At 43.6% G+C, this 25200-nt stretch overlaps 1 protein-coding gene across 5 annotated transcripts in view; it reads right to left on the bottom strand.

The window, feature by feature from the left end:
* afdna (afadin, adherens junction formation factor a) overlaps nucleotides 1–25200 on the bottom strand; it is a 127311-nt gene that overhangs the window by 67936 nt on the left and 34175 nt on the right. For 2 of the 5 annotated variants that reach the window (XM_080491364.1, XM_080491367.1), the window contains exons 2-10: nucleotides 12280–12475; nucleotides 12028–12137; nucleotides 11098–11255; nucleotides 10849–11009; nucleotides 6963–7120; nucleotides 6592–6676; nucleotides 5408–5548; nucleotides 2831–2925; nucleotides 2177–2427 (exon numbers count right to left, since the gene is read on the bottom strand). In XM_080491364.1, coding sequence (XP_080347490.1) covers nucleotides 2177–2427; nucleotides 2831–2925; nucleotides 5408–5548; nucleotides 6592–6676; nucleotides 6963–7120; nucleotides 10849–11009; nucleotides 11098–11255; nucleotides 12028–12137; nucleotides 12280–12475 — 1355 coding nt within the window. Of the gene's footprint in view, nucleotides 1–2176; nucleotides 2428–2830; nucleotides 2926–5407; nucleotides 5549–6591; nucleotides 6677–6962; nucleotides 7121–10848; nucleotides 11010–11097; nucleotides 11256–12027; nucleotides 12141–12279; nucleotides 12476–25200 lie in introns of all 5 variants that reach the window. The other 3 variants (XM_080491363.1, XM_080491365.1, XM_080491366.1) reach the window with 3 other exon arrangements.

Here is a 25200-nt window from a genome sequence, read left to right as displayed (position 1 = left end):
GAGCAGCTCTATCTAGACAGTAAAATGATTTCTTAGATTAACAAGTTACAGAGACAAGAGACAAGTTACTTCACATTGAGATGTCTCTTTCACCATTGAGTTAATTGTGTTTATTTAAAGGGGCAATTACTTTATCGATTTAGTCATAAGGTATTCCTCTTACTATGGTGAGAGGGTTACACGTGCACTGGGAGCAGTTTCAGGTTGTGTGTTTTCCTCAAGGACACTTCCACGTATGCACTATAATAGTTGGGGATTGAACATACGACAATTACTGGAGTGACGACCACTCGACCAACCGAGCCACAGCTGCCCTGAAAAAAGGCAAAAAGCAACTAAAGCTGGAAGCAGCCTTGAACAGGCCCTCGCTACTTGCAGGACTCCGACTGAGAATGTCAGTTGGCATATGTGTACTGCTCACGCTGTGTTGTACTGCCGTAGTGTGAACATAGATTAAACAGCCAGCCAAACTTTTTTGAGAGCCAGGAAAGCGAGCAGCCTTTCTCCTTTAATGACTTCTTGCTGTTCCACTACCTCCTACTCAGCCTTACTCGACTTGACTCTCGACTTAACTGGTGACTTCTGCCACAAGCCATTAGCAGCAGCTGATGTTAAAATAAGACAAACTGTACCAAACTTACAATTTTGATTGAAATGTGGTTAAAGGGCATTCTCCAGGACAGCTTTTTGGTCGGGTTTTTAACAGGTGGAGGAAGCCGGTCAGCAGTTAACAGGGAAAACAGTTAATCCAAAACACCGCGGCTCGGAGACCTCTTAATACTCGTAGCGGGTCCCTCCGTTGAGCTCTCTCTGAATCCTCTGGTCAGCCACCAGACAGAAAATGCCTACACATTGTTGCTGCTCCACAGGGTTTATTTTTGTGCATCAATCTCTGTTGGTGAGCATTTTTGTTGCGATCGGTTTAAAAAATGACGGGGTGAATGAGCCGCCTTCTGACTCATCAGTGTCATGACGCGTCAGCCAATCAGTGGCCTGCCGTCTGCCGACGTCACATGTTCTACATAAGTACCACGAAAGTATGTGGTAGTGGGGACTAACGCGTAGTAGGAAAGTGTTAACAGTGAGTCGAGTCAAGCCGAGTAAGGCTGAGGAGGAATTAATGGAAAACTGTTGGAACTTGTAGTAAAGAAGCTGGGGAATAAAAAAATAAACTAGAAAATTTGGGGTCGCCATTCTCATGACCTCAACTTAATGATCATATCGGTAAGAATGAACAACTGTGATCTTTGAAGGGCCGTAACATTTTTATTCCCACCAGAGGGCCAGTTTCTTTCGAGAATTACAGTAGCAAAGTTATCAAGAGAGCAAAGTGTTTATCGTTGAATTTGTTCAACATGAAGATATTAGACATTTTCTACAATGAAAATGAACAGTGATACTGTATTAAAGTCATATAAAAAGATAGGCTGTTAAAATATTATAAATATGCTACCTTAAATACCAATGTGGACCAACACACCGACACAAACTATAAAAACATTGAAGTCAGATTTCTGTTTAAAAGCTTTGAGTTAGCAGCTTCCTACCTGTTAGATTTCCTTTTGGAGGATTTCAAGAAAGCACTTTATGAAACTAAACAACCTCCAGAGTCCAGCTTCTTGACCTCGCTCTCTCTTTCTGGCGGTTAGTCGTCCATTAACTCCAGAAAGGAACATTCAATGACATATTTCCATTCTGGGCTCATCTCTGATGTTCAATACTCTCCGTACGCTCTTCTTATGCCTCCCATTGGAGTGGAGAGCTGCAGCCGGCAGGAGGCCACACCCAGCTGCATGTTGATCAGATTAGAGGGCCGCCCGCCGGTCGCCCTAACCTCAGACCTCAGCTCTTCCTCTCATTTCCACGCTGCTCTCAGAACCGTTCCCTTCATCTCTGTTTCTACTCTAAACCTTCTGCTTTCTTCTTCGACACACACTTTAGTTCCAAGCACATTGAGGCCCCGTTTCCACAACAAAGCTGACTGTCAACTAGAAAACTACCAAGTCCCAGGAAAATATGAACTGGGAGTCCTGATACTCTGGAGGAAACATCGTCCATCTACTGAGCATGTACAGAACAACTAGTTACTACGGCCGTGGTGTGCAGTGGCAGTGTTTCAAAAAGGAAAGAGCATTTTCAAAAAGTTGCACTCCCTCCTCCTCCTCCTCCTCCTCACCCAGACTTGTGGCGGCCCCTCATCATGGTGGCCGGTTCTCTCTTCCCGCCCTGGTCGAACATGGGGTCCACGAACTTGAAGACATGGGCGGAGCCGAACTGCAGCGTGGAGCCCGAACGCAGCACCGTGGTCTCAGTGACACGCTGGCCGTCCACGAAGGTGTCGGCGTCGGGGCCGTGCGGCGTCACCGTCACCATGCCCTCACTGTGCATGAGGTTGCAGTGGTGTGGCAGGATGCCCGGACCCAGCAGCTGATGGACATACACAGGGGATACGTGAGGGGGGGGAGGGGTATGGGGCTTTAAACATTCATTAGAAACACAGCAGAGAGAACATCAGCGTTTGTAGGTTGCTCTGCACAATTACAACAATTCATTGAACATCTCTCCGTGAAGCAGAGGAGGAGAGATGGAGGAGAAAAACAGAAAGGAAGGAATGGATGGATGGATGGACGGATGGTTGAATAGCAGGATGAAGAAGTGGATGGATGAATGGAAGGTTTGATGACTGGTTGGATGAACCAATAAATTAACTGATAGAGGGATTGGTGCAAGGAAGAATATATAATTATGATGGATAAACATAAGGATGAACGAGGAGAGATTGACAGATAGATGGATGGATGATGGATGGATGAAGTTTGGTGTGTTTTACCTGAATGGCTCCGTCCTCTGTGCAGTCTGAGCCCACCTCAGTGATGCTGTGCTGAAGTCGGTACAGCTTTGGTTTGTCCCGCGAGTCGGACCCGTCTACACACACAGAGACACAGAATCACTGTCTGATTCGATCTTCATTTTAAAGAGAAGTACACTTAAACCAACACAAGAACATCTCTGACACGACGTTATCACTGAACCGTTCTCAGCTGCGAGGAGTCGATACGAACTGGTGCATGCTGGGAAACGAACTGCTAATGCGGTGGAGCCTCTGGGCAGTTCCTGGTTAATAGTAAGCAGGGGTTTAGTACAAAGCAAAGCGGCAGATTAGTTTGCCCAAGCCAAAGAAATCAAACGTGGAATCAGGGAAACGTGGAAACTAACAGGAACTAAAACCGACTGAGGGTCAAAACAAGGTCAATACTGTGCTCGATCGAGGACTTTAAAAATGTTTGGTCAATGTAACTACAAATAATTTCTAAGTCTGATACGTTTTCTTTTTTAATGGTTTTAACTCATAATTGTAGCAAAGACAAAGATTCCAAAAGATTCTGAAGATGTCCATCTTCATGTGAACATTGTGAAGCCAACAGTTGTGCTCGTCACACGATTAGAAAACCACTTGATTGTGTCTCTAAACAAAAGGCTGTCAAACGTACGACCCGCGGGCCAGAACCGGCCCACCAGAGACTCCAATCCGGCCCACAAGATGAAATTTACCCATTATGATAAATTATAACATTAACTGCAGTATCTTCATTTGACCACCAGGGACGCACTTCAGTCTGTATTATGAGCTGCATCAGTTCATGTGATCAGATTTATTACACCGACATAGAAATGTGTCAACATTAAAGACAAATTCTGGACTTTGACAAGTTATTCAGTCATTATATGAACGAGCCGACGATATTTCTGAGTTCCAGCTCCATTTGACCAAATGCCCCCCCCCCACCACCACGAACCACACACAGAGGAGGAGCCAAGGATTGTTTTGGGTTTTTTTACCTTCGTGGTGCCGATAGGCGTAGTAGGCATAGTGATTCCCTCGGCCTAGGCAGACAGGCAGGCACGGAGGAAGGGGGACACATGCACAGGACGCACACACACACACACACACACACACACACACACACACACACACACACACACACACACACACACACACACACACACACACACACACACACACACACACACACACACACACACACACACACACACACACACACACACACACACACACACACACACACACACACACACACACACACACACACACACACACACACACACACACCATACAAAAAGGTGGGAAAGAAAACAGACATAGCAGAGGGTGAAAATGCAGCAAGGAGAGAAATTAATGCAGCATTACCTTGTTAACCCATTAATTGCATGGAAGACGCGCACGCGCACACACACACGCACACAAACATACACACACGGTTAAGTCGCTAATCAATTGGGGTTTTTTCCACCTTCCAGAGGATGAAGTGAGTTAGCATCGTCCTGCATCAGACCTGCTGCTCACCTTGACGTCCCAATCAGCACGAACACGGTGCTGAGAGTGACGTGAGGCAGCAGGGGAGGAGTTAATGACATGAGAGGACACGGAGAGGAGGGATCAGTAGCAAAGAAACAAGCTGTTAGGGCAGGACGCGTGCAAGACTCTGCAGAATGGCTTCGGTTGGGGACCGCGTGATGCATTCAAGGACTCCTGCTGCTCAAACTTACCTGCTGTGTTCTGCATTTGACTTTATAAGTCCAGGTGCACCAGCACAACGATGCAGGAGATATTCATGCATCTGTTCTGAAAATCTCCAATTACCTCTCTGTCCATTAGGAAGGAGCCGCCCAGAGACAATGGTGACAGCAGGGGGAAACACACAGGTGCCTGAAAGAGGCCGTGTGTCTGAGATTGTGTTTTGTGTTTGGTAAATAAAGTATTGTGAGGAGGAAGGCTGTCTTCGTGCCATCTCTGTGTGTGGACCCGAGGGTTGCGAGCTCATTTGCCACACACATAAAGGGATTCTTTTTCTCCCTAACTTACCAAGTTAAAAAAATGTTTGGTATTGGTTGGCTGAAAAGAAGTGGTACTGGCTCCCCCCAAAAAAGTTAAATCAGGTTAAATGGCTGAAACAAGACTAGAAAAAAATGATCAATAGATAAAATGCCTCAAACAACCAAACTGGCTAAATCAGTTAAACTAAGTTAAAAAGCATAAAACTGCTAAAAATGGCTACAAAACTTAAAACTAAACTGATTCTAAACTACATTCATGAAACGTCACAAATGTAGTTTAATCAAACTACATAAATAACAATATAAGCTGCGTGATCTTCTCTGATTAAACATGTTTCGTGGCACCAATTTTTATTGGGTGGAATCAGACAAAATCATCTGTTTTGATGGAAAAGGTTGCAGCGCGCTGATCTAAAGCCACATGATCCATCCAGTGAAAGATCATGTGGTGCCACTTGACCTGAATCGACCGACAGAAGTGCCACTGCCACCTGCAGGTTACCGTCTGTCATTACAGTGATGACCAGAGCAGATGGAGGTGCCGCAGTACCTGGACTCAGCTCCACCAGGTACGGCAGCTTCTCGGGTGGCAGCGAGCTGTCCTTCCCCCGGAGGCCTTTGTCCTCCGCCTTCCTCCCCTTCCTGCCCTGGTAGTCTGGCGGCCTCTTCTTCAACTGGAACACCAACGCTCCTGCAAATAAGACAGTGTTTGTATAATCCTCAGACATCTGTTATTTTTCTTAACAGATTATTGTCCTAAAACAACCAATAAACCTCAATCTGATTTAAACTTTACTTAAAGCCTGTTGAATCTGTTTATTGACATAATCTGGTTAATTGTCATTTTTATTATTATATGCTTACAGCTTACGCTTAATCCAGATTAAGTTAAATCTAGGTGAAGTTGACGGGTTAACTGTATATTTACATTTATTTTAGGTGAGAGGGTGATGTATTCTCGTTGTTTTTGTATCGCAAGTATTTAGCATTCTTTCTGTTCCCTTTCAAGCCTATTTTCATTACTCATGGTTTGTTTTTATGCTCAAAGTGATAGATATGTAATGACCGCTAAGCAGCAGCAGGTGGCGGTAAACACAAAATAATGTGGCGCAACAGCTGCACTGCAAAGCAGTAAATCTTTAGTCAGTCAAATATGTGTAACTCTAAGACAGGGGTGTCAGACATGAGGCTCGTGGGCCAAAACCCGCCTGCAAGATGCTCCAATCCGGCGAAACCACCGTGAAAATAGTTACAATTTCAAAGAAAACAGATTTTTACAGAACAGCAGACAACACTGAGACCTGAGCTAGCCAACTAGCATTAGCCTCAAAGCCATGTGTGTGTGTGTGTGTGTGTGTGGGGGGGGGGGGGGGGGGGGGGGGGGGGGGTAAAAACACCCATAATGCAACAGTTATAGGCAACGATTTCTGGACATTTCACTGTATATTGCACAAGAACATTTAAATAAAATCGGGTTCATGTAGAAGTTGTAGCAATTTTTCTGTAGTAATCGTTTGGTCATGTGAAAATATTCATCACATATACTCTGCACTATCGTAGAGAAAAAACTTTAATGTTTAAATCTAAATGTTATTATGGCACCATTTTATCAGTCCAATCCACTCGAGGTGAAATTGGACTGTATGTGGCTCCTGAACTGAAATGTGTTCGACTCCCCTGGACTAAGGCGAGTCAAATTTGGGATTAAAATATCCATCGTGATAAAAGTTTCACCTCTATCTGCAGGCCAGTCCCTAAAAATCTGCAGTGGACACTCGCTGTCGTCCAGGATCGCCTCTTTTCCCGACTTGTCGTCCTGCTGCATGGGAGAGAGAAAATCTTTATGTTATGGGAAGAAACAACTCAGTTTCCTCAAGACATTTTACTATTAAGACCACGTTGTGAAAGATTCAGGGATTTATCCTCTGCCTTTAACGTGCACTGGGTTTTAACTGTTGAATTTTTAGCCTTGTCCTCTTCACTGTCATCTCTGATTACATGTAACTTCACTCACATCCAGATTATAGAGCTCCTTAATTTGTGAAAACAACCGATATCGCACTTGCTTGATCTCGATGATCTATCATGAAAGAAAGTAGCGGTACCCGAGCGATGCAGTACTCTCTGGGGTTCTCCTTCTCCAGGCCGTACTTCTCCAGCGCCTCCACCACGGCGAAGTCGGCCGTGTCTCTGGTGGAGAGCAGGATGGTCTTGTAGGGGATGTTCGGCTTCAGGCTGTCGGCGTATATCCTCAAAGTGCCTCCTGCAGACACGCAGAGCAGATGTTTCATGTATTCTATAAAGAGAACTGTGACATCAACAAGTTCTAATACTATAAAGTTACACAGAGATGAAGCCGTTTCCAAAGTGGTGTTTTCGGTGGTTTGAGCACCGTTGTTGTGTAAACGTACCCCTAAAACAAAGTTTTCACTTGCATTTGTTAAATCCACTCCGGTATGAGATCGGGATATTTATTAGCGGGAGCAAGCAGCAGTTCTCATGCTACTTCTGCAACGTTTTTTTTTTTTTTTTTAAAGCTTAAACTATTTACTACAGCCATGGTTCAGCGGTGCAGAAGCATCATTTCCGGCGTCGACATAGAGATGCAGGACAATCGTTTTCAAATGGTTTCGCTTTCCCCCGTTTTCATGGAGATTAAGTGGTTTCAAAAAGTTGCTTTTTCAGTGACTCCGAGCACTGTTGTTCCTGTTCTTCTGATCGTCCCCAGCTCAGTTTGTGGCAGCCATGTTTTCTCTCGTCTTGTCACACAGTCTTGTGGTTTCCCCGAGCGTGTGACCGACCCACCTCCACTTCCTTCTGCAGGTTGCTGTGCCACTCTTTGCTGGTTGGCAACCTCCTGCGGATCTTCATTACGAATTATCGCAACAAAAATGACAAAGTACAAATCAAGATGGCGGATTATCTGGAACAACACTGTGTCCTCACCATTTATCTTTGGGTGTGTTGAATTCTATTCAACAAATCTTTCACAAGATAGTTCAGTCTTACTTCACTGTGACCCGTAGTTAACCTACACTACACCTTCCAGAAGCAGTGGAGGGTTTAGGAGCTTTGCTCAATGGCCCAACATGGTGATGACGAGGGTGTGGACACACTGTGGTTTTCCCTTCCACCATCTAAACATCTTCCCAGTCGTCTGATTCCTGCGAGCGACCTTCCCGCTGCTTCCTTCACCACGCTGCGGTGGCAGACGAGTCCACGTGACCACGACGTGTCGACTGAAAATTATCACCTTTATAAATCCCACAGGCAAGTAAACAGGCTTTTTACGAGCATTACATAAAGTGATCTTTTTCTGAATGTCACCGCAGACTGTGTGTGTGTGTGTGTGTGTGTGTGTGTGTGTGTGTGTGTGTGTGTGTGTGTGTGTGTGTGTGTGTGTGTGTGTGTGTGTGTGTGTGTGTGTGTGTGTGTGTGTGTGTGTGTGTGTGTGTGTGTGTGTGTGTGTGTGTGTGTGTGTGTGTGTGTGTGTGTGTGTGTGTGTGTGTGTGTGTGTGTGTGAGCTGTTTTTAGAGTGGGTTCCCCAGTCCATCTGTCTGTCTGGCAGAGCGATTAGGTAACGGCTGAGTCACACGTGTTTGTGTCACTCCTTCGACGCATACGTTTCTGTCTCGGTGCGTAAACAAGCCTCAGTCACTCTCTCCGACGACATATGGCCGTGCTCAAACTAACAAATGTACCCACACTGTGTATTGCCCAACAATACTTCAAAGATTAGAAAGGGCAGGATGCAGGAAACCACCAACCTTTGGGTTGAAATTCGATCTGAATCAAAGTCACTCAATCAGTGCGTGTGTGTGTGTGTGTGTGTGTGTGTGTGTGTGTGTGTGTGTGTGTGTGTGTGTGTGTGTGTGTGTGTGTGTGTGTGTGTGTGTGTGTGTTCGCATGCATGTTAATTTGTACATTTGCATGTACATATGCGTTTGCGTGTACATTATCTTGCGTATGTGCGCGTTTTCATTTGTGCTTCTTTGCGCATACATTTGTTTGCGTATGATAGTTTGTGTGCACGTTTGTTTGCATACGTGCTTCTTTGTGTGCACGTTTGTTTGCATACGTGCTTCTTTGTGTGCACATTTGTTTGCATGAGTACATGTTTGTGTTTACATTTGCTTGCATGTTTGTGTGTCTTCGTTAATGTGTGTCTATATGCACCTCTGCTTCCATGACTGCATGTGCGCACGCATGCACACATGCAGTGTGCAGATTTATACATGTAATGATTTCGTTACGAGTTACAGTGACTTACAGATTAGTGTAAATGAAAAAATGGACTGATACTAAAAGATCAACACTAAGTGTGTGTGTGTGTGTGTGTGTGTGTGTGTGTGTGTGTGTGTGTGTGTGTGTGTGTGTGTGTGTGTGTGTGTGTGTGTGTGTGTGTGTGTGTGTGTGTGTGTGTGTGTTGGCTCTGCATGCTGGTGCTGATAACATCTGCAGAGCTTGTCATCCAGCTGTGCTCGCCTGCATACAGATGAGCAGCAGCATTGAACTACAGACGACTTCCATCGACTGGTGATCTCTCTCCTTTTTCCTCCATCAGTGTAAAACACCAGAAAATGTGTTTCATAAAATTCCAAGACTTCAATCTGGCTGCATAACAGAAATTGTTAAATTTATACTTGGAGATTTGAAATTTATATTTTCCTTTTGAGGCCCCATTTACACAATATTTTCAAGTCTGTTTTGTTTTGTGTCCGTTTACATGACAATGGTGCCAGGAGCCGCTGAAAATGCAATTTTTTAAAAACGTTGCAACTCAGGCCCTGTTTACACGACGTTTCACGTGACAACACCTAATCCGCAAAAAAAAAGGAGTGTGTTTACACTGCAGGAGCGGACACAGAGACAACGATGTAGTTAGTCTGTCGGGCCACGGGAGGGCGCTGTTGCTTGGTTTTGTAATGAAACGACAGACGTGTGCAGAGAACAAAACACTATAAACGTGAAGAAAATGGAGAGAACTCGACATCCGTATGGACTGATGGCACATCGGATGATATCAGGGAGAGTCTCAACTATTAAACTACTGATCTGGACGATAAAACTAGAATACGGACCGCTGGTCGTACCACTACGGGTCCGCCATGTTTGTTTACAACTGAATGAGCAGGAGGGAGGGGGAGATGCGCAGAAACAGGCTCTGTAGCCTCCATCAGTCTCCGCAGGAGGGATTAGCGCCGTGAAAGAATCTTTCCACCTTGGGAGCCGGATTAAAAACTTCGCAGATACAGTGGATCCGCACACGGGTGCCGTGTAAACGGACCCCCCAAAAGGGAAGAAAGCTTTGCGGATACACTCGTAATCGTTGTCGTGTAAACGGGGCCTCTATCACCGTGGAAACGGAAAAAATGAAACTTTTTAAAAACACTGACTCAGTCTGCATGGACACAGAGGCGGAATGCAACTTTCTAGAAATGCTTCAACTCAATCGCAGCGGAAACAGAGGAAAGCTCAACTTTTTGAAAAAGCTCGGGCTTCATGGAAATGGGGGATAGTGCTGAAAACAAGTTTTGAAAATGCTCCTGCTCAGTCGCCGTGGAAACTTTGAGTATGATCCGACTTCATTCCTGTGGAAACTGGAAAAATGCAACTTTTTGAAAAACCCCTGACTTCGTGGAAACAGAAGACAGTAGAACTTTTTTGAAAATGCTACGACTCAGTCGTTGTGACAACAGGAAAAATGCAACTTTTTGAAACTGCTTTTTCTCCCTGGAAACGGAGGATATTGCAACTTTTGTGAAATGCTGCCACCACGCATGCGCACCAGTCGTAGTAAATTTGCGCTAACCACATAGGTTTGGGGATTTCTGCCGTTTTCATGTCAACAGACCTCATTTTCCAAATGATGCGTGTATACGTGAAACTTTTGTCAAACAAAAACAATGCGTTTTCATTGGAAGCGTCATCTAATCGGGGCTTCAGTCTTAAAGCAGCCAGAACCTCAGGAGGTTAAGGACAGTGACGTACCGGAGTCGGGCCTCCCGTCGCTGCTCATGAACTCCTGCATGCGTTTCTCCAGCTTCTGCTGGCGCCGCCTTTTCATCACCACCTCTGGGTTGGAGATGGTCCTGGTGAAGCTGGTCTCCGGCATGTCCTTGTAGACCTCGGCTGCCAGCCGGCTGTTCTCCCTGAGAGAAGTCAAGGAGGGAGAGACGCATCAGAGAGGGGAGCACCACCGTTTCATCATCGTGGGGGGGGGGGGGAGACATTAGCTACCCGTCCTCCCGGCTCAGAGTCTGGTCGTCGCCGTCGGAGATGCGAGCAAACTCTTTCTCTCTCTTCTTCTCCTTCTTCTTCTCCTTCTTGGACAAAGTCCTCTTGAAGTTCTGGATCACTCCGTCCTTCTCCTTCTCCGGCCCGTTGCTCTGGCTCTTCTGGGAGAAAAGAAGAAGGGTGAGTGAGGCGCCTCGGGACGGGAAAACTCATTTCTGAATAACTAAAAAGACGATCAAAGACGAATGTTCAGTCATTTTTGAAAAGGGCTGCAACTGTGAGTCAGGCTCGACCACAGTAAAGCATCTGATTTAAAACGTTGGGAATCTTTAAATAGAAAAAGAGCTGAAGGAAACTGCAGCAAAAGTAGAACTTTTACTTTCTGCTCAAATTGTTGAAATTTTCTATGCTACGGATTTATCTAGTCCCTGCTTTCATCCCTTGTATAGTTTGTAGTAAAAAGTGACAGCGCATTAGGATCTATCTGGGGGGGTGGATGAAAACATGAGGAAATTAGAAAAGGAGAGGAAAAATTGATGAGAGAGATGGTAAAGTGGGGATAAACGTGCTACTTCTTGGATGAACAGATCTTTGTAGATTGACAGATTACATGCAGGATAAATGGAAGACTTTCCTGAAGGAACCCAGAGTTTTTCCAGATGGATTTTAGGAGTTTTTCTTTAGAAAATGTCATCAGTCATCCAGAAAGTAATTCCATTCCATTCAAATACCTAATCAAATCAGACCTTCATCAATATTTTGTTCAATTTGTTGAGACAAGAGTCACTCCAGAGAAAGACAGAAGTCACACAGATAAAAATAACATTGTGACGACGATACAATGAGGTGTGATTTGGAGTTTCTTCTTTGGCCAGAGATGGATGAACAACAAAGCGATGATCAGCACGCCGGCGGACAGAAGGAGCGTCTGACCTTGGGCAGGATGTCATTCTCGTTCTTCAAGACGAAGCGTCCTTCTCTGTCGTCTTTGTTCCAGTTCAGCTGGACGACGAGAGGCTTCTCATCCAGATCCAGCTGCCGCTCTTCTAACACACACACAGAACCCACAGTTTACACACAGCAAAGTGCGTGAAGGTATTATCGTCCCTACTTTTTTGGGAATCGGGGGTTGGACAGGCCGAACGCTCCGCCTCTCAACTGTTGATGATTAGCAGAGAGACTCACCGCCGCTGACGTGCACCTCGTACAGCGAGTATTTGGGCGAGGAGAGCATCCTCATGTCCGGCCGGAACTTCTCGGCGAGCGTCTCAATGACGTCCTGCGTTGTGGCCGTGCTTGACACGCGGATGCACTTTGTGGCGAAGTTACCGGCGACCCGGTCCTGGAAGTAGAACCGCATCACGCCGTGGAACTCCAGGTCCTGATCAAGAAACACAGACAGAAAACACATCTTCAGAAACACAGCGGTGTCGACCAACATCCGTCAGAAAACTCAAAGCAGGACTGAGACGTAGCCATTGAGGATTAACTCAGCGCGGTGCTTAATGTGGCAGTGATTCAGCAGGGGTGGGGAGGGGCTGATTCACAGATCTGAGCTATAAAGCCACATTCACCAAGTTTTCTGCAGCTATAGATACTTTTCAAAGTGTTCAGTGAGTGTGAACTGACTTCTAGGTCAAGTTAACAAACTGCCCGGGATACCACAATGTGGGATTTAGCCACACGTAGCCAGTATTACATCGTTATATGATCCAGTCCGGTCTGGGAAAATGACGCAGCTCAGCCTCACAAGATCTGCTTCCACTTGGGCCTCGTTTAGACGACAACGTTTCAAGTGAAAAAGCGATGGTTTTAAGTTGTAGTTTCAGAACGAATGAAACCCCACACTCACACTCGCACTGATAACAACACACTATAAACATCAACTATAGGAGAACGAGGTCATTGGTAAGGACGGATGTTAAAAAATATTTATTCAAATAATGTTTATTTTTACAGCTGAACTCAATTATGACCGAATGACCCATCGGTAGCAGCCACACAGAGCAGCGCTCAGGGGGGAGCTTGTGGGGACCGGGGGTCTTGCTCAGGGATCCACTGTACATGTCTGTGAGGACTGTGGGAGGAAAGCGAGGTGCCCAGAAGAAACAAACAAACCACACAGAAAAGGCCCCGGTTGGATTTGAATTATTTTTTAAATTTGAGAGATTTACTAAGACTAAAATGTACACAAAAATCTACATTTTATGTAAAATTCTTTTAACTGATTTCCAGGAAGTCATAATTGTCTCTGAGTGTTCATATGGCGCTTTCATCAGTTTGTGGTTTAGTCAGCAGGAAGCTTTACTTCCCCTCCTCACAATATTTAGACACCAACACAGCCGGTGATTTCCCCACACCCTGGGCTATTTTCATTGTCTGTGTACAGTTTCATTGACTGCATGTTGACATTTCCCTCTGCAGGGCCTGTCATGAAACAGGAATGTCCTCCACATGTACACACCCAGGCCTCCTATGTATGTATGAACAGAACAATGTGCTGATGCTGCGACTGTCGCTTGCAGCCAGTGCACACATGTGATCTGTTAAAACTCGGTAGCGGCTGCAGAATTTATCCTCACTGCTATTCTTATATTATATATTCTATATAAAATAATAATTATAATAATTTATATTATTATATATTCACTGTTATACTTCATATATATGTACAAACAATCTCAGGAACTTCCACCAGCTTGCTGTAAATAAGATGGATTTAGCACAAAGCTCATTTCCATCCGTTCCATCGTTTTCTGTGTTTTATTAGTTGTTTTTTTTTTAAAGCTTTTGGATATTTGCAGCATTACGTCCTGCTTCTCCTAATTATATTTCAGACTTCACCTTACTGGAGGTGTACAAAAAAAGTATGTGACAACAATACAAGATTATTTAAAACGAGCGGGGCGTGTCTGAGACTCGGTTTACGAGAGAATCTTTCAAGTGAAAACGCATCGTTTCAGTCTAAGAAAGCTCATGCTAATGATGTCCGTTTACACAGAATTTCAAAAACGTGTGTGTTTTCACCGGCTCCGAGCACCATTGTCGGGAAGACAGACCCCAATAATACCACTTGAAAATGTTGTGAAAATGGGGCCTCAGACTTTTCACTTCATACGATGGGTATATTTATGAGCAAGAGGCGAGGAGCTAAGCGTCTGCCTTCAGTTTTCATGCTACTTCTGCAACATTTTGCTTTTTAAGCTTTTAATTATATGGGTGCTTGCATTTCGAGGTGCATTTTATTTGTAGCCTTCAACCCATGCACGCATGCAAATATTTAGTTTTTCTAAACTTTGCAGGTCTCTGCGTAGCCAAAGCTTGCAACTAAATAGACAAATGTGTTTGGGATAAAAGTTCCTTTTCCGCAAAGTTTACACCACGAGGATAACAAAGCGCACTGTGGAGTCAAACGGTGGATATAAACAAATGCTTAGAAAGTTGAGAGGACTGTTGCATCTTCATAAAAGGACGCAGGAAATCTCTGTAGTTCTGTGAAGACTTGAATGTCTTCAATGACTGCAGTAGGAACTTTTACGAGGATCTGAAAGAGAAAACCAACAGGCCAGACGACTTTCTCAAGTGACGGATCAAGCACATGTGTGCCAAGGACTATGAACAGGATGACTTAAAGCGGAGGTTTAAACTAGATTAAATCGACACTGATGCCGTCTGTCTGCGGCCTGCCTACGAGAGGAAGGAACAACCGGGAGATTAGACGGAAGCGTTTTCAGTATTCGTGGGGAGGAAAGTCTCTCCACCTCAGTGGCTCTCAGCAGTGAGTGAAGAGTGGAAACACTGAGCAGAGTTTCGATAGGGGAAGGGGTGGAGTCAGGAATGTGTGTGTGTGTGTGTGTGTGTGTGTGTGTGTGTGTGTGTGTGTGTGTGTGTGTGTGTGTGTGTGTGTGTGTGTGTGTGTGTGTGTGTGTGTGTGTGTGTGTGTGTGTGTGTGTGTGTGTGTGTGTGTGTGTGTGTGTGTGTGTGTGTGCGTGTGTGTGATAGTGCGTTGTGATTTACAGCAGGAATGTGGGTCATCAAGGGTTGCCGTATTCAAGCTTGCGTAACTGTTGGTAGCCGTTACCATGGATACGGTGGAACACTTGGGTTCAAGCGCAGAGCCTTGGCTCGGAGCAAGAGGTGGATGATTAACATGCTGGCCGTTAAGACTACAGTCACCTTTAGGCCACTGGGGGAGTTCAACCACAAGCGGTTCAAGTCAAGTGCAACAGCAAAACAACACCGACCCCGGGGAGCTTCAAGACTTGGTACATTCCTGAAAACCCATCGATCCTGCAGATCTTGCGGAGTCATGGTACAGTCCTGCAAACCCAGAAATCCATGTTCTGAAAACAAATAGATTAGTGGTACCGACCAGAGGTCTGCAGTCTCTCTCAGCAAAGAGACAATTTTGTCACTTTCAAATGATAAAATATCAGTCTGTAAAGTTATGCATGTAGTTTTGATAAATTACATTTCATGACTACAATTTAGAATACATTTTGTTGTTTAAGCCTTTGCAGCCATTTCTAACCTTTATAGGCGATTTGAAATGATTCAGTTTGTTTGGTCATTTCACTTGTTTTAAATCCATTCTTGACTGTTTCAAATATTTTGGCTACTTTTTAAAATTTTATTCTATTTTATTTAGCAAATTTAGCTTCTTTCTATTCAGCCGATCCTCCTCTCGACACTTATTTTTGACAGCAACTTTAGTCTTTTTGGAAAAAAAAGCCAGTTATGTAAATACAATTCTAAAAAAAGATAATAGAATGAAAACTGTTCTAATATATAATTTTCCGAACGCTTCATGGAGCCAATACAGAGGATATAAAGAGCCACAAGTGACTCTAGAGCTGCTGGTTGCAGAAGAAGACCTGTAATCAATCTTATGGGGGCGGGGGAAAGAATTGCAGAATCGCCACGTTCATGTAAACACACACATGAAAGGAGCCTCAGAGTTGTGGTTAGGGATGGGGTCGATCCAATCCAGTTTTGATTATCAGGTTCCGATACCAACGTAATTCATGGAAATTTCCGATCCAACATAAAATCAACAATAATGACAACAATATGAAACCAAACAGCTCTGGTATCGGAATAGTATCTGTATCGGCAGATATCCAAATTCTGGTATTGGTATCGGAAGTGAAATAATGTGGATCGGCGCATCCGTAGGTGTGGTTTGATGTGTTTGGGTCAACCTGGAGGGTAATGTTGCAACAGAAGCTTGTTAGCATCTAATAGCATTTTACATTAGCATCTCCTGTTGTGGTCTTTCATTTTCCAACAATACACACTCGATGTAAACAAAACTGTTTGATGAAGGCTGCAGGTAGCAGCAGCAGCTGACGGGATCACCGCTGCTGCTGTGCGGCAGCTCACGGAGGGTCACAGTGAAGCTCACAGCAGCAGCTGGTGCTGTGACTCCCCAAATATCAGACACAATCCGATAGTGGTCGCAGACTTCCGACCAATCCCTCGGCCGTCCTACAACTATGCACAAAGCCCGACCGGTTTGAGCTGCGGTAGCCTTTACACAGTCTTTCTGATATCTGCTGAACAGGCTTAAAATAAGTCACTATCTTTTTTTCATTAAGTCCACAACTTTGAATATAGAATTATAGAATTGAATATAAGAATTCTGGTGAGATCTTGCATTGAAATCAGTCAGTAAACTTCTGTGAACTGAGGAAACTACACAGAACCACAGTTAATGACATTACAGTAAGCGCAAAATGTTTTCGCAGACACATCGCATCTCTTGACAAGCTGTCCAAGTGTCTCGCTGATCTCATTGATCGTTTTCCCAGTTTTAACCGTCGCTGGGACTTTTCGTTGTAGCCATTCCCAGCAAAATCTGTCCTCTACGTTTTTGTCGATATCCAACACTGCTGCTTCTTGATCTGGTGTTAAAAACGTCCTATTTCAGTGTAAAATATTGTTAATCTGGACTCTAACAAGCTGTGCAAAATGTGTCTAAGACTGCAATGAAACGGGCATTCTCATTGGTTGAAATCATTCATTTTCAGCCAATCACCGATATATTTACTAATTCTTTGTAAAAGACACGATTAATTTCGTGTTGTGAGCAAGACAGCAGCGTGACATTTGGTTTCGATATGATTCAACTCTAATCCAACGTCATTCTTGATGATAGCAATAGAATTCAGGTAACACAGACTATTTACGACGCACACAAATTAGGCCAGGCCGGAGAATGCCGTTATTACAGAGCTGTCAGTGGTAAACGTATACACCTAACTAGGTTTGTCAAACACACGGATTCCAGCCCAGACATTGATAATGCCTTAAGTGTAGAAAGTGAAAAGAAATCAAAGTACCTTTTAGCAGCTTTTAACCTATTCACAAGGGATCACACCATTTTACTGAGTAGCGGATTAAAACTGCCTTCAAGTTTTTACAAAAGAATGTGTGAGTGTGTAAAGATTTTTTTATACAAGATTTTTATTGTCACCATTCCATTCATTACCAGTTTAAACCACTGAAGAAAATTTTTTTTCACAATGGTATCAGCGGGATTGAGCGTTGGTGTCGGAATTAAATAAGAGAATCAAGGCCCTGTTTACGCGACAACCTTTCAAGTGATAACTCATCAGTTTGCATTTTCTGAAAAGTTTTGTATTTACACAGTATTGTTTAGAAAACAATGACCATTTACATAGAAGGCCCGGCAGAAAAAGGTTAAAACGTTAGCAGGTTTGGCCATGAGTTGGAACCGTTTGTGTTTGTAATGGAACTACACACGTATCAGAGAACATGTTATAAACATTAACAAAGGGAGAACACGGACATTCATATGGACAGACGACCACGTTGGATTGTTATTACGGTGACTGTTGACTTTAAAATCACCAAGTCCCAGGAGAATATGGACTGGGAGTCATGACACTTTGAAGGAAGCATTGTTGTTATTGTCCATCTACTGAGCGTGTGCAGAACAACTGGTTACTATGGCCGTGGTGACCGGGACCAGGAGCAGCGTCTCAGAGTCTGAGCATTTTTGAAAAGTTCAGCCTGAGGAATCATTTTCAAAACGTTGCGTTTGCAGTGACTCCAAGCACCGGTGTCATGTAAATGGATCACCAAAACACAATGAAGATTTAGCATTTTCACATGAAAACGTTGCCATGTAAACGGGACATATTTTAATATTTATATTTGACCTCTGCTGTATTATATTTTCTTCCTTTGTGTGTGTTTTTTTTTTTTTTTGCCGTCACTGAGGTTGCTATCACAAAATTTCACTGGTGCCAACACTGTTTTAACATTGCTCCAGAGTGACAATAAAGGACTATTCTATTCTCTTGTCACAGCATATTCTGAGTCACTAGTTAACCTTTGTGGAGAAATTTTATTTTAACTACATTTTATTGAATTATCAAGTTAGATTTTTTTTAAATTTTTTTAAATACTGTGCGTTTTCCATCTTAAAGTGGCAGTATGTAGATTAAAAGATTAACGCGTGAGCAGTTGACTTTACAGTTAAAATGTTACTTGCTTTTGGTAGCTTCACCTGCCGTTTTACACTATAAAGTCAGAAGGCAAAATTGTCAGAGATGTACATGTACATGTCCATGTAAATGGGGCCTAATTCCAATGCCTCAAAATGTCTCAAAATGTTTCTCAAATGATTTTCCAATATGTTTGCAATCTCAACACTGCCCGCACATGGTCACTGGTGGTACTGTTACATTGGTTTCGTCTGTAGGATCCCGGAGACGTAAAGAAAAATTTATCAAATGTTTTTAGGCGTCACGCATAAAAGAGCCTCTAATAATTTATCACAGATAAAACTCCCTTGTATGGCTTCATTTATCTCATACATGGCATTGTGAAGCTCTTTTGGGCCTCTGCCCCTTTCATTCACATCACTCAGCTGAGGAATGTTGTAAATCCATTTTGCATGAAGCAAAGCGAAGCACCGACGGCTCCTCTAGAAGTCAGATGTGAGATGGATCAAAAGCCTTGTCCACACGAGCCAAAACGATCTTTTTTCTCCCAGACGTTCTCCAAAAAAAAAATTCCATCCACATGTCATTATGAACACAGCTCAACTCGAGGCTTCAGGGCATGTAGTACATATGCCAGGCCTTTAGGGGCGCTGTGACTCACCAAATACACCAAAAACACAGAAGAAGATGTGAATCAGTACTTTGTAGTACAGACGGAATTCAGTTGGTACCTATTAAAGTACCGAATTCGGTACACATCCCTAGTCACCCCTAGACCCCTGGTTGGGAACCACGCCATTACATCACATCATATCTCATTCGTTCAGGGTTATCTCTCCAACAGAACAACCATAAATAAGACTGGAAACAAGACGAAAACTTACTTAATTACTATGTTAATCCCAAAATAATTACACAAAGTGCTTCAGAGGCTCAGCTTGTAGGGAAAAGTAGTGGCTTCACCACTCCAGCATCCGTCAGCACCGCTTCTCTTTTTAGCTCCCTCTTATCATTTCACCACATCTCCTTTCCACTGCTCCTCCAAGTAAAAGCAGCGAGCCGCCCTGAGCTTCTTAAATCCTGCCTCCATATGCACAGCTCCGCCATGTCAGTGTGTGTTGGTGTTTTTAAAGTGGTGTTGGGTAGGGGGTTATCAGGTGTTAAAGAAACTCAACAGGCCTCCAGGTCCGAGCACGTAAACCACTTTCGTCTGAGACGGTGAGATACTCTAAAGCCCAAACTGATGCAAACTGGGTCTGAAGAGGAAAATGAGAACACAAGTGACTACAAGTACCTAGTACTGGGAGTCATGACACTCTGGAGGAAACATTGTTCTTATTGTCCATCTACTGAGCATGTGCAGAAGAACTATTTGTTCAGATCAGTGTCTCAGTATTACAAACAAGCCCCTTTTACATATTTTCAGATATTCTACCATTTGCCAGTACATCCCATGGGAACCCTTTTGGCCCACTGGTCACATGTTAGACACCCAGCTGTGCAGGCATTTAGTTTCAAAACTCAAACAACAATGATTCCAAGTGCGCCGTTTCCTGTATTTTACCACAATCAATCTTTAAACACACAGCCTCCATGGAGCCCGATGGTCCACTGGGGGAAAACATGAGCTTCTAATTGACATCTTGAATTAATCTATTATTAATGACTATCGATCACATTGTATTAGTTAGACGGATCTTTGTTTACAGGATGTCAGCGTCTTTCAATACATGAGGTTGAGCACATGTTTGAATTACCTTCTGAGTGCTGGTCTTTTCTGTATTTCTGCTGCTTTGTTGAAATAAATGAAAATGATATTGTGGCATGTGTCTCTGGAATGGGAACCATGCACTCTCAGCCCTTTTATAAGGGACACACTGATTAAATACTTGGGTGGTGGTGGTTTTTTTTTTTTTGGGACAAATATATTTATTAGATTTTTAACAACTTAACAAAACACACATACTTGGGTGTTGTTGAAAGATAGCAAAAAAAAACGCACAATCACAAGCCAATTACACAATTAAAACTAATATAAAATGGTGTAAATTTACCAGAATCATAGATAATTCACCATATTTCATTCTGTAAATGGCCTTTAGGCTCTTTCAAAGATTAAATGTAAATTACTGATGTTCTACCATACAATATTATTCACAAAAATGTCCAGTAGATATGACTCACTCAACTTACTTTTCTGAGTATGGTTCTGATGTTCAAGTACATTTTTTCAATTTATTTATTTATTTTTTTTAAATATGAGATACTTTCAAAAAGCAAATGATCAACAAACTACAGTATTTACGATATACTAGAAAAACAATAGCGGTTTCAATAATTGGCACAACTACTTTTTCCTACATTCTAATATTTTCTTCAATATACTTTAAAAAATACCCTTTAGACCAGGTACCTTAACTTTCATTGAGAGGAGAAAGAGTCATCAACACTGCTGTGTACAAATTCTTGAGAAACGACTACAAGAAGGCAACGTTTCGGAAAGGCACCGCTCTCGACCTCTATGTAAAGAGAGAAAATACAGCTGTTCTGAAACACGAAGTACAGCACATACAAGTAGATCGATGAAAAGAATGGAAGAATTCCCGAGTTGTGACACTAAATCTTTGAAATTTAACAGTAGTTCATCAAGAATGTATAATTATACCATCATCTGCATAGGCATTTCTAACATACAGATACTGAGTGAGCCTATACGCCAAAGAAAGACAGTTTAAAGAAGCTTGAATGCTTATCGTACAGTTATGTGCAGGCACCAACTAGTGGTCTGGCATGCAAACTACAGCGTTTTCAGGGTTTCTGTGCACGTCAATTGTCGGACAATTTCTTTGAAACAAAGACCAATGACGTATCAAGTCGATCATAGTGATTAAAGAAAATATACGCTACCCCTACACTCATCAGGCGGCGTTAAATCAGTGGATTTCCAGCTTAGTATGAAAGCAGCCTCAGATACATGGTATTTGTGTGTTTAATTTAAAGTTTTCAACTCTGTTTGTTTTTAAAAATGTCTTTTTAAAAAAGATTTACTTGCTTCCACTTCCGTTTAGCAAGCAAGCCACTCACAGTTCTTTTAATCGTGATTTTAAAGTGGTATACTTGGCTGGATGATGATATCGCAATCAACAACGGCTTAACAAAGTCAGAGCACACATCTATTACTGCTTTAGATAATCTTCCATTAGAAGACGGACTTGAAAACCGTAGTGACGCCATCCAGTCGGTAAGAGGAGGGCTTCAGCTGCTGAGCCAGACTCAGCTCCACTTCATTATGAATGTGCTGCAGCTGGAAGCAGTGGGTTCAGCTGGCTGTGACTCCTGATCTCAATTTAGTGGGGATAAAGCTGGTGGGGATGTCAATGAAACACAATATGAAAACAATTACAGGCGATAAAATGTTTCCTCCTACACGGTCACGGCCTGTTGACTCCAGGAAATACCACCAGTCCGCAGGCAGGGAATGGTTTCAGAGGAACTTCTCGTTCTTTATCAAAACTGACAGCGTTATTTCAACTACGTTAACAAAGTAGCATATAAGAATGCTGTAATGTTATTATCTGTCCATTGTGTGGCAGCAATGAGAATTGGAATTGCTTAGAGCTTTGATAAGTCTTGTTGTACCGACAACTAAATAAATCCTTTAACTACTCATTGCCTCACCTTGTGGTAGAAAGTGGTATTACAAGCGTGGGCGACCTGAACATAGGTTGTTATATTGCGAATATCACTCTGAAGTCATACAGCACAATACAGAGTCATGTTCAAAATGATTGCATGTAGGATTCATCTAATGTCATAATCTGTCCCTTGGGTGGCAGTCGTGAGACGTGATGGTCTGGGGAAATACAAAATTCTGGAATGACTGAAATATCACCTTGTGGTGGAAAGTGGCATTACAGTGGTGGATGATCCAAGTCTAGTTCATCTTACATAAGGTAACTTCAAAGAAAAGCAGCCGTAAAAGTGCTGTTCTTTTAAATTAGCCTTCAACAGAAAACAACAGTCATGATGTTAATTACATTCCGTAGGTCTTGGGCTGCAGTTATTGGTACAAAGTAAACTAGCCAACAAAGTCACCCGAGGTTAAAACTGGTATTGTTGAATGAAAGTTGTCTGTGCTTGTGTGTGGTTTCATTACAAAAACATCCAACTACATCACTTTCAGCGTTTGATGCTCGCGTGTAAAACGTGAAACGGACATGCAAAAACAATGCGTTTTCACTTTGCCGTGTAAATGGGGCCATAGACACACAATATAACAACCCACAGATCTACAAACAACAGAAATCTGTTACTATGCATTCCTGAGGGTTTTATAGCTTTTGGATCTCTGGTATGTACTGATGTCTCTGTGTTATATTTCACATACCGCTTACCAGAACAGTCAGGGTTGAGGTCAGAAATTCTGATCGGGACACTCCTACTTACAAGACTAATCAGCTGGGGGCTAGGTCATTAGCTTGTTAACTACCTTCAAGCTGTTAAAAAAAATAAGAAAAACGACACTCTTTAATTCAGGGGTCTCAAACTCAATTTCCCCGGGGGCCGCTGGAGGCGGAGTCTGGGTGAGGCTGGGCCACATCAGGGCTTCCTCAAAGAAAGTTGTACAACAAATCCTCAAACGTCATTATTAACAGTTTTAATGATTTCTTCTGAACATGAGGTGTCCTGAACATGAATGGAACATTGAATAAAGATCATGAACATGGTTTCTGTTGCCTACTCCTGGCTGCCAGAGACTTGGCAGCGCTTCTTCTCACATATCTGAGCCACATTTGGCTTGAGAGAGGAAGCAGTTGAGACCCTCAGAATAACTTGAACAGGGGTCGGCAACCCGCGGCTCTTTTGTCCCTCTGCTGCGGCTCCTTGAGCCTCGGTCCCACTGCAGTACATCCCTGAGCGCGGTGGGTCAGACGGTACGGTAAGGCAAATCGCACCCAGACCAACTGTGTTGCACGGTCCCACGACAGAGAGTGCAGTAAAATGTAGGTGGGTTGTGAACGACGCAGGGACGTAACGTCACTACGCAACAATAGTGGCACGAAGAGCGTGGAATCGCGGTCGCAGCTCACTGCAGCCTGATCCGCAGCTCTGTGGTCGGTGGCCACAGCTCCGCGGTCATTCGCCGGAAGACCATGGAGCTGTGGAGCGCCACATTTCAATAAATCCAGTCAACAAAACCAGCAACGTGTGCAAAGCGGCGTATATGAACAATACGGCATGAGAATGCCGATCGTCACTACGTGCGGAGGACCGATGCTTCATGCTGATGCTCACACGCCACAGAGAGCGACAAATACTATCTTAATGCTAAATAAAAGGGAATTACAAAACAACTAAATGACATTGAAAGCCACTCACATTCATGGTTCTAAAAAACCCAGATTTCCCGCATATATCCGCCATTTTAATAATATGTAGTGTCACGGAGCTGACCGCTGCAATGCATTATGGGAGTTTCTGTTCATCGTGTTTTAGATGTCATTATTGGGGGTTATATTAGGTTTGTAGTGTTGTTGCTTAGTTCATGAAGTAGTGAGTTCATCTTGTTTAGTTTATTAGTTGTCAGTTGGTAGCTGGGAGTAAAGCGGGTTTTGTGTGTAGTGTCGTCCTGCCATGGTGTTCCTGTTGGTTTTAATGTCAAAATAAAAGCCAATGCCGCTTACAGCAGGCATGAAGATAAGCTCGACTTCTTCTTTTACATGTCTCGCTACAAATCAGGAGCGGTTGTGGATTTGTTTCATTCTTTATCCCCTAAGAAAGTATGGAACCTCCTGTGCTTCAGGCCCCTGGATCGGATTTACTTGATGCATTTCACAACAACAGACATCACATTATCAATCTTCAGGCTCTTTTTGTGCTCGATCATAGCATATGTAGATGGTAGAAAGCACCGGGGTGGCGACCTCAAAAAAAGGGACTACTGTCTGACTGTTCATCACACGCCGTGCTGCTGTTGCGAGCGTGGAGTGCAGCTTCGCCTAGCCCCAACAAAGGACGGCGGGCGGGAGCTGGCTGAGTGGCAACGTCGGAGGTCCACTCCCCTCGCGGGCCGCACTAATATTGTTCTTTCATATCAAGGTCGGGGCCACAAAATATTGTCCTGCGGGCCGCAATTAGCCCGCGGGCCGAGAGTTTGAGAACCCTGCTTTAATTTGTTCATCGTCGATGCTTCCTCTTGTACTGATGCTGCAGTCCTGTGTTTAATTATATCCCAAACCTTCCTTTCATGGAAACCCTGAACATTTGTGCTGGGATTTTAGGGGGGGCTTTGAGAAAGATGAATTTCAAGAGTAGGGAGGAGAGCAGCTTTCTGGATGATGGCTGTTTGAGAATGAGAACAGATTCCAGCTGCTGTGCGTCATCCTCCACACACGCACGCACGCACGCACGCACGCACGCACGCACGCACACACACACACACACACACACACACACACACACACACACACACACACACACACACACACACACACACACACACACACACACACACACACACACACACACACACACACACACACACACACACACACACACACACACACACACACACACACACACACACACACACACACACACACACACACACACACACACACACACACACACACAC

This window comes from Lipophrys pholis, assembly GCF_963383615.2.
Source record: "Lipophrys pholis genome assembly, chromosome: 21".
NCBI classification, from domain to species: Eukaryota; Metazoa; Chordata; class Actinopteri; order Blenniiformes; family Blenniidae; genus Lipophrys; species Lipophrys pholis.
Note: the sequence above shows the minus strand (reverse complement) of the source record. Positions and strands in the feature narration are given on the sequence as shown.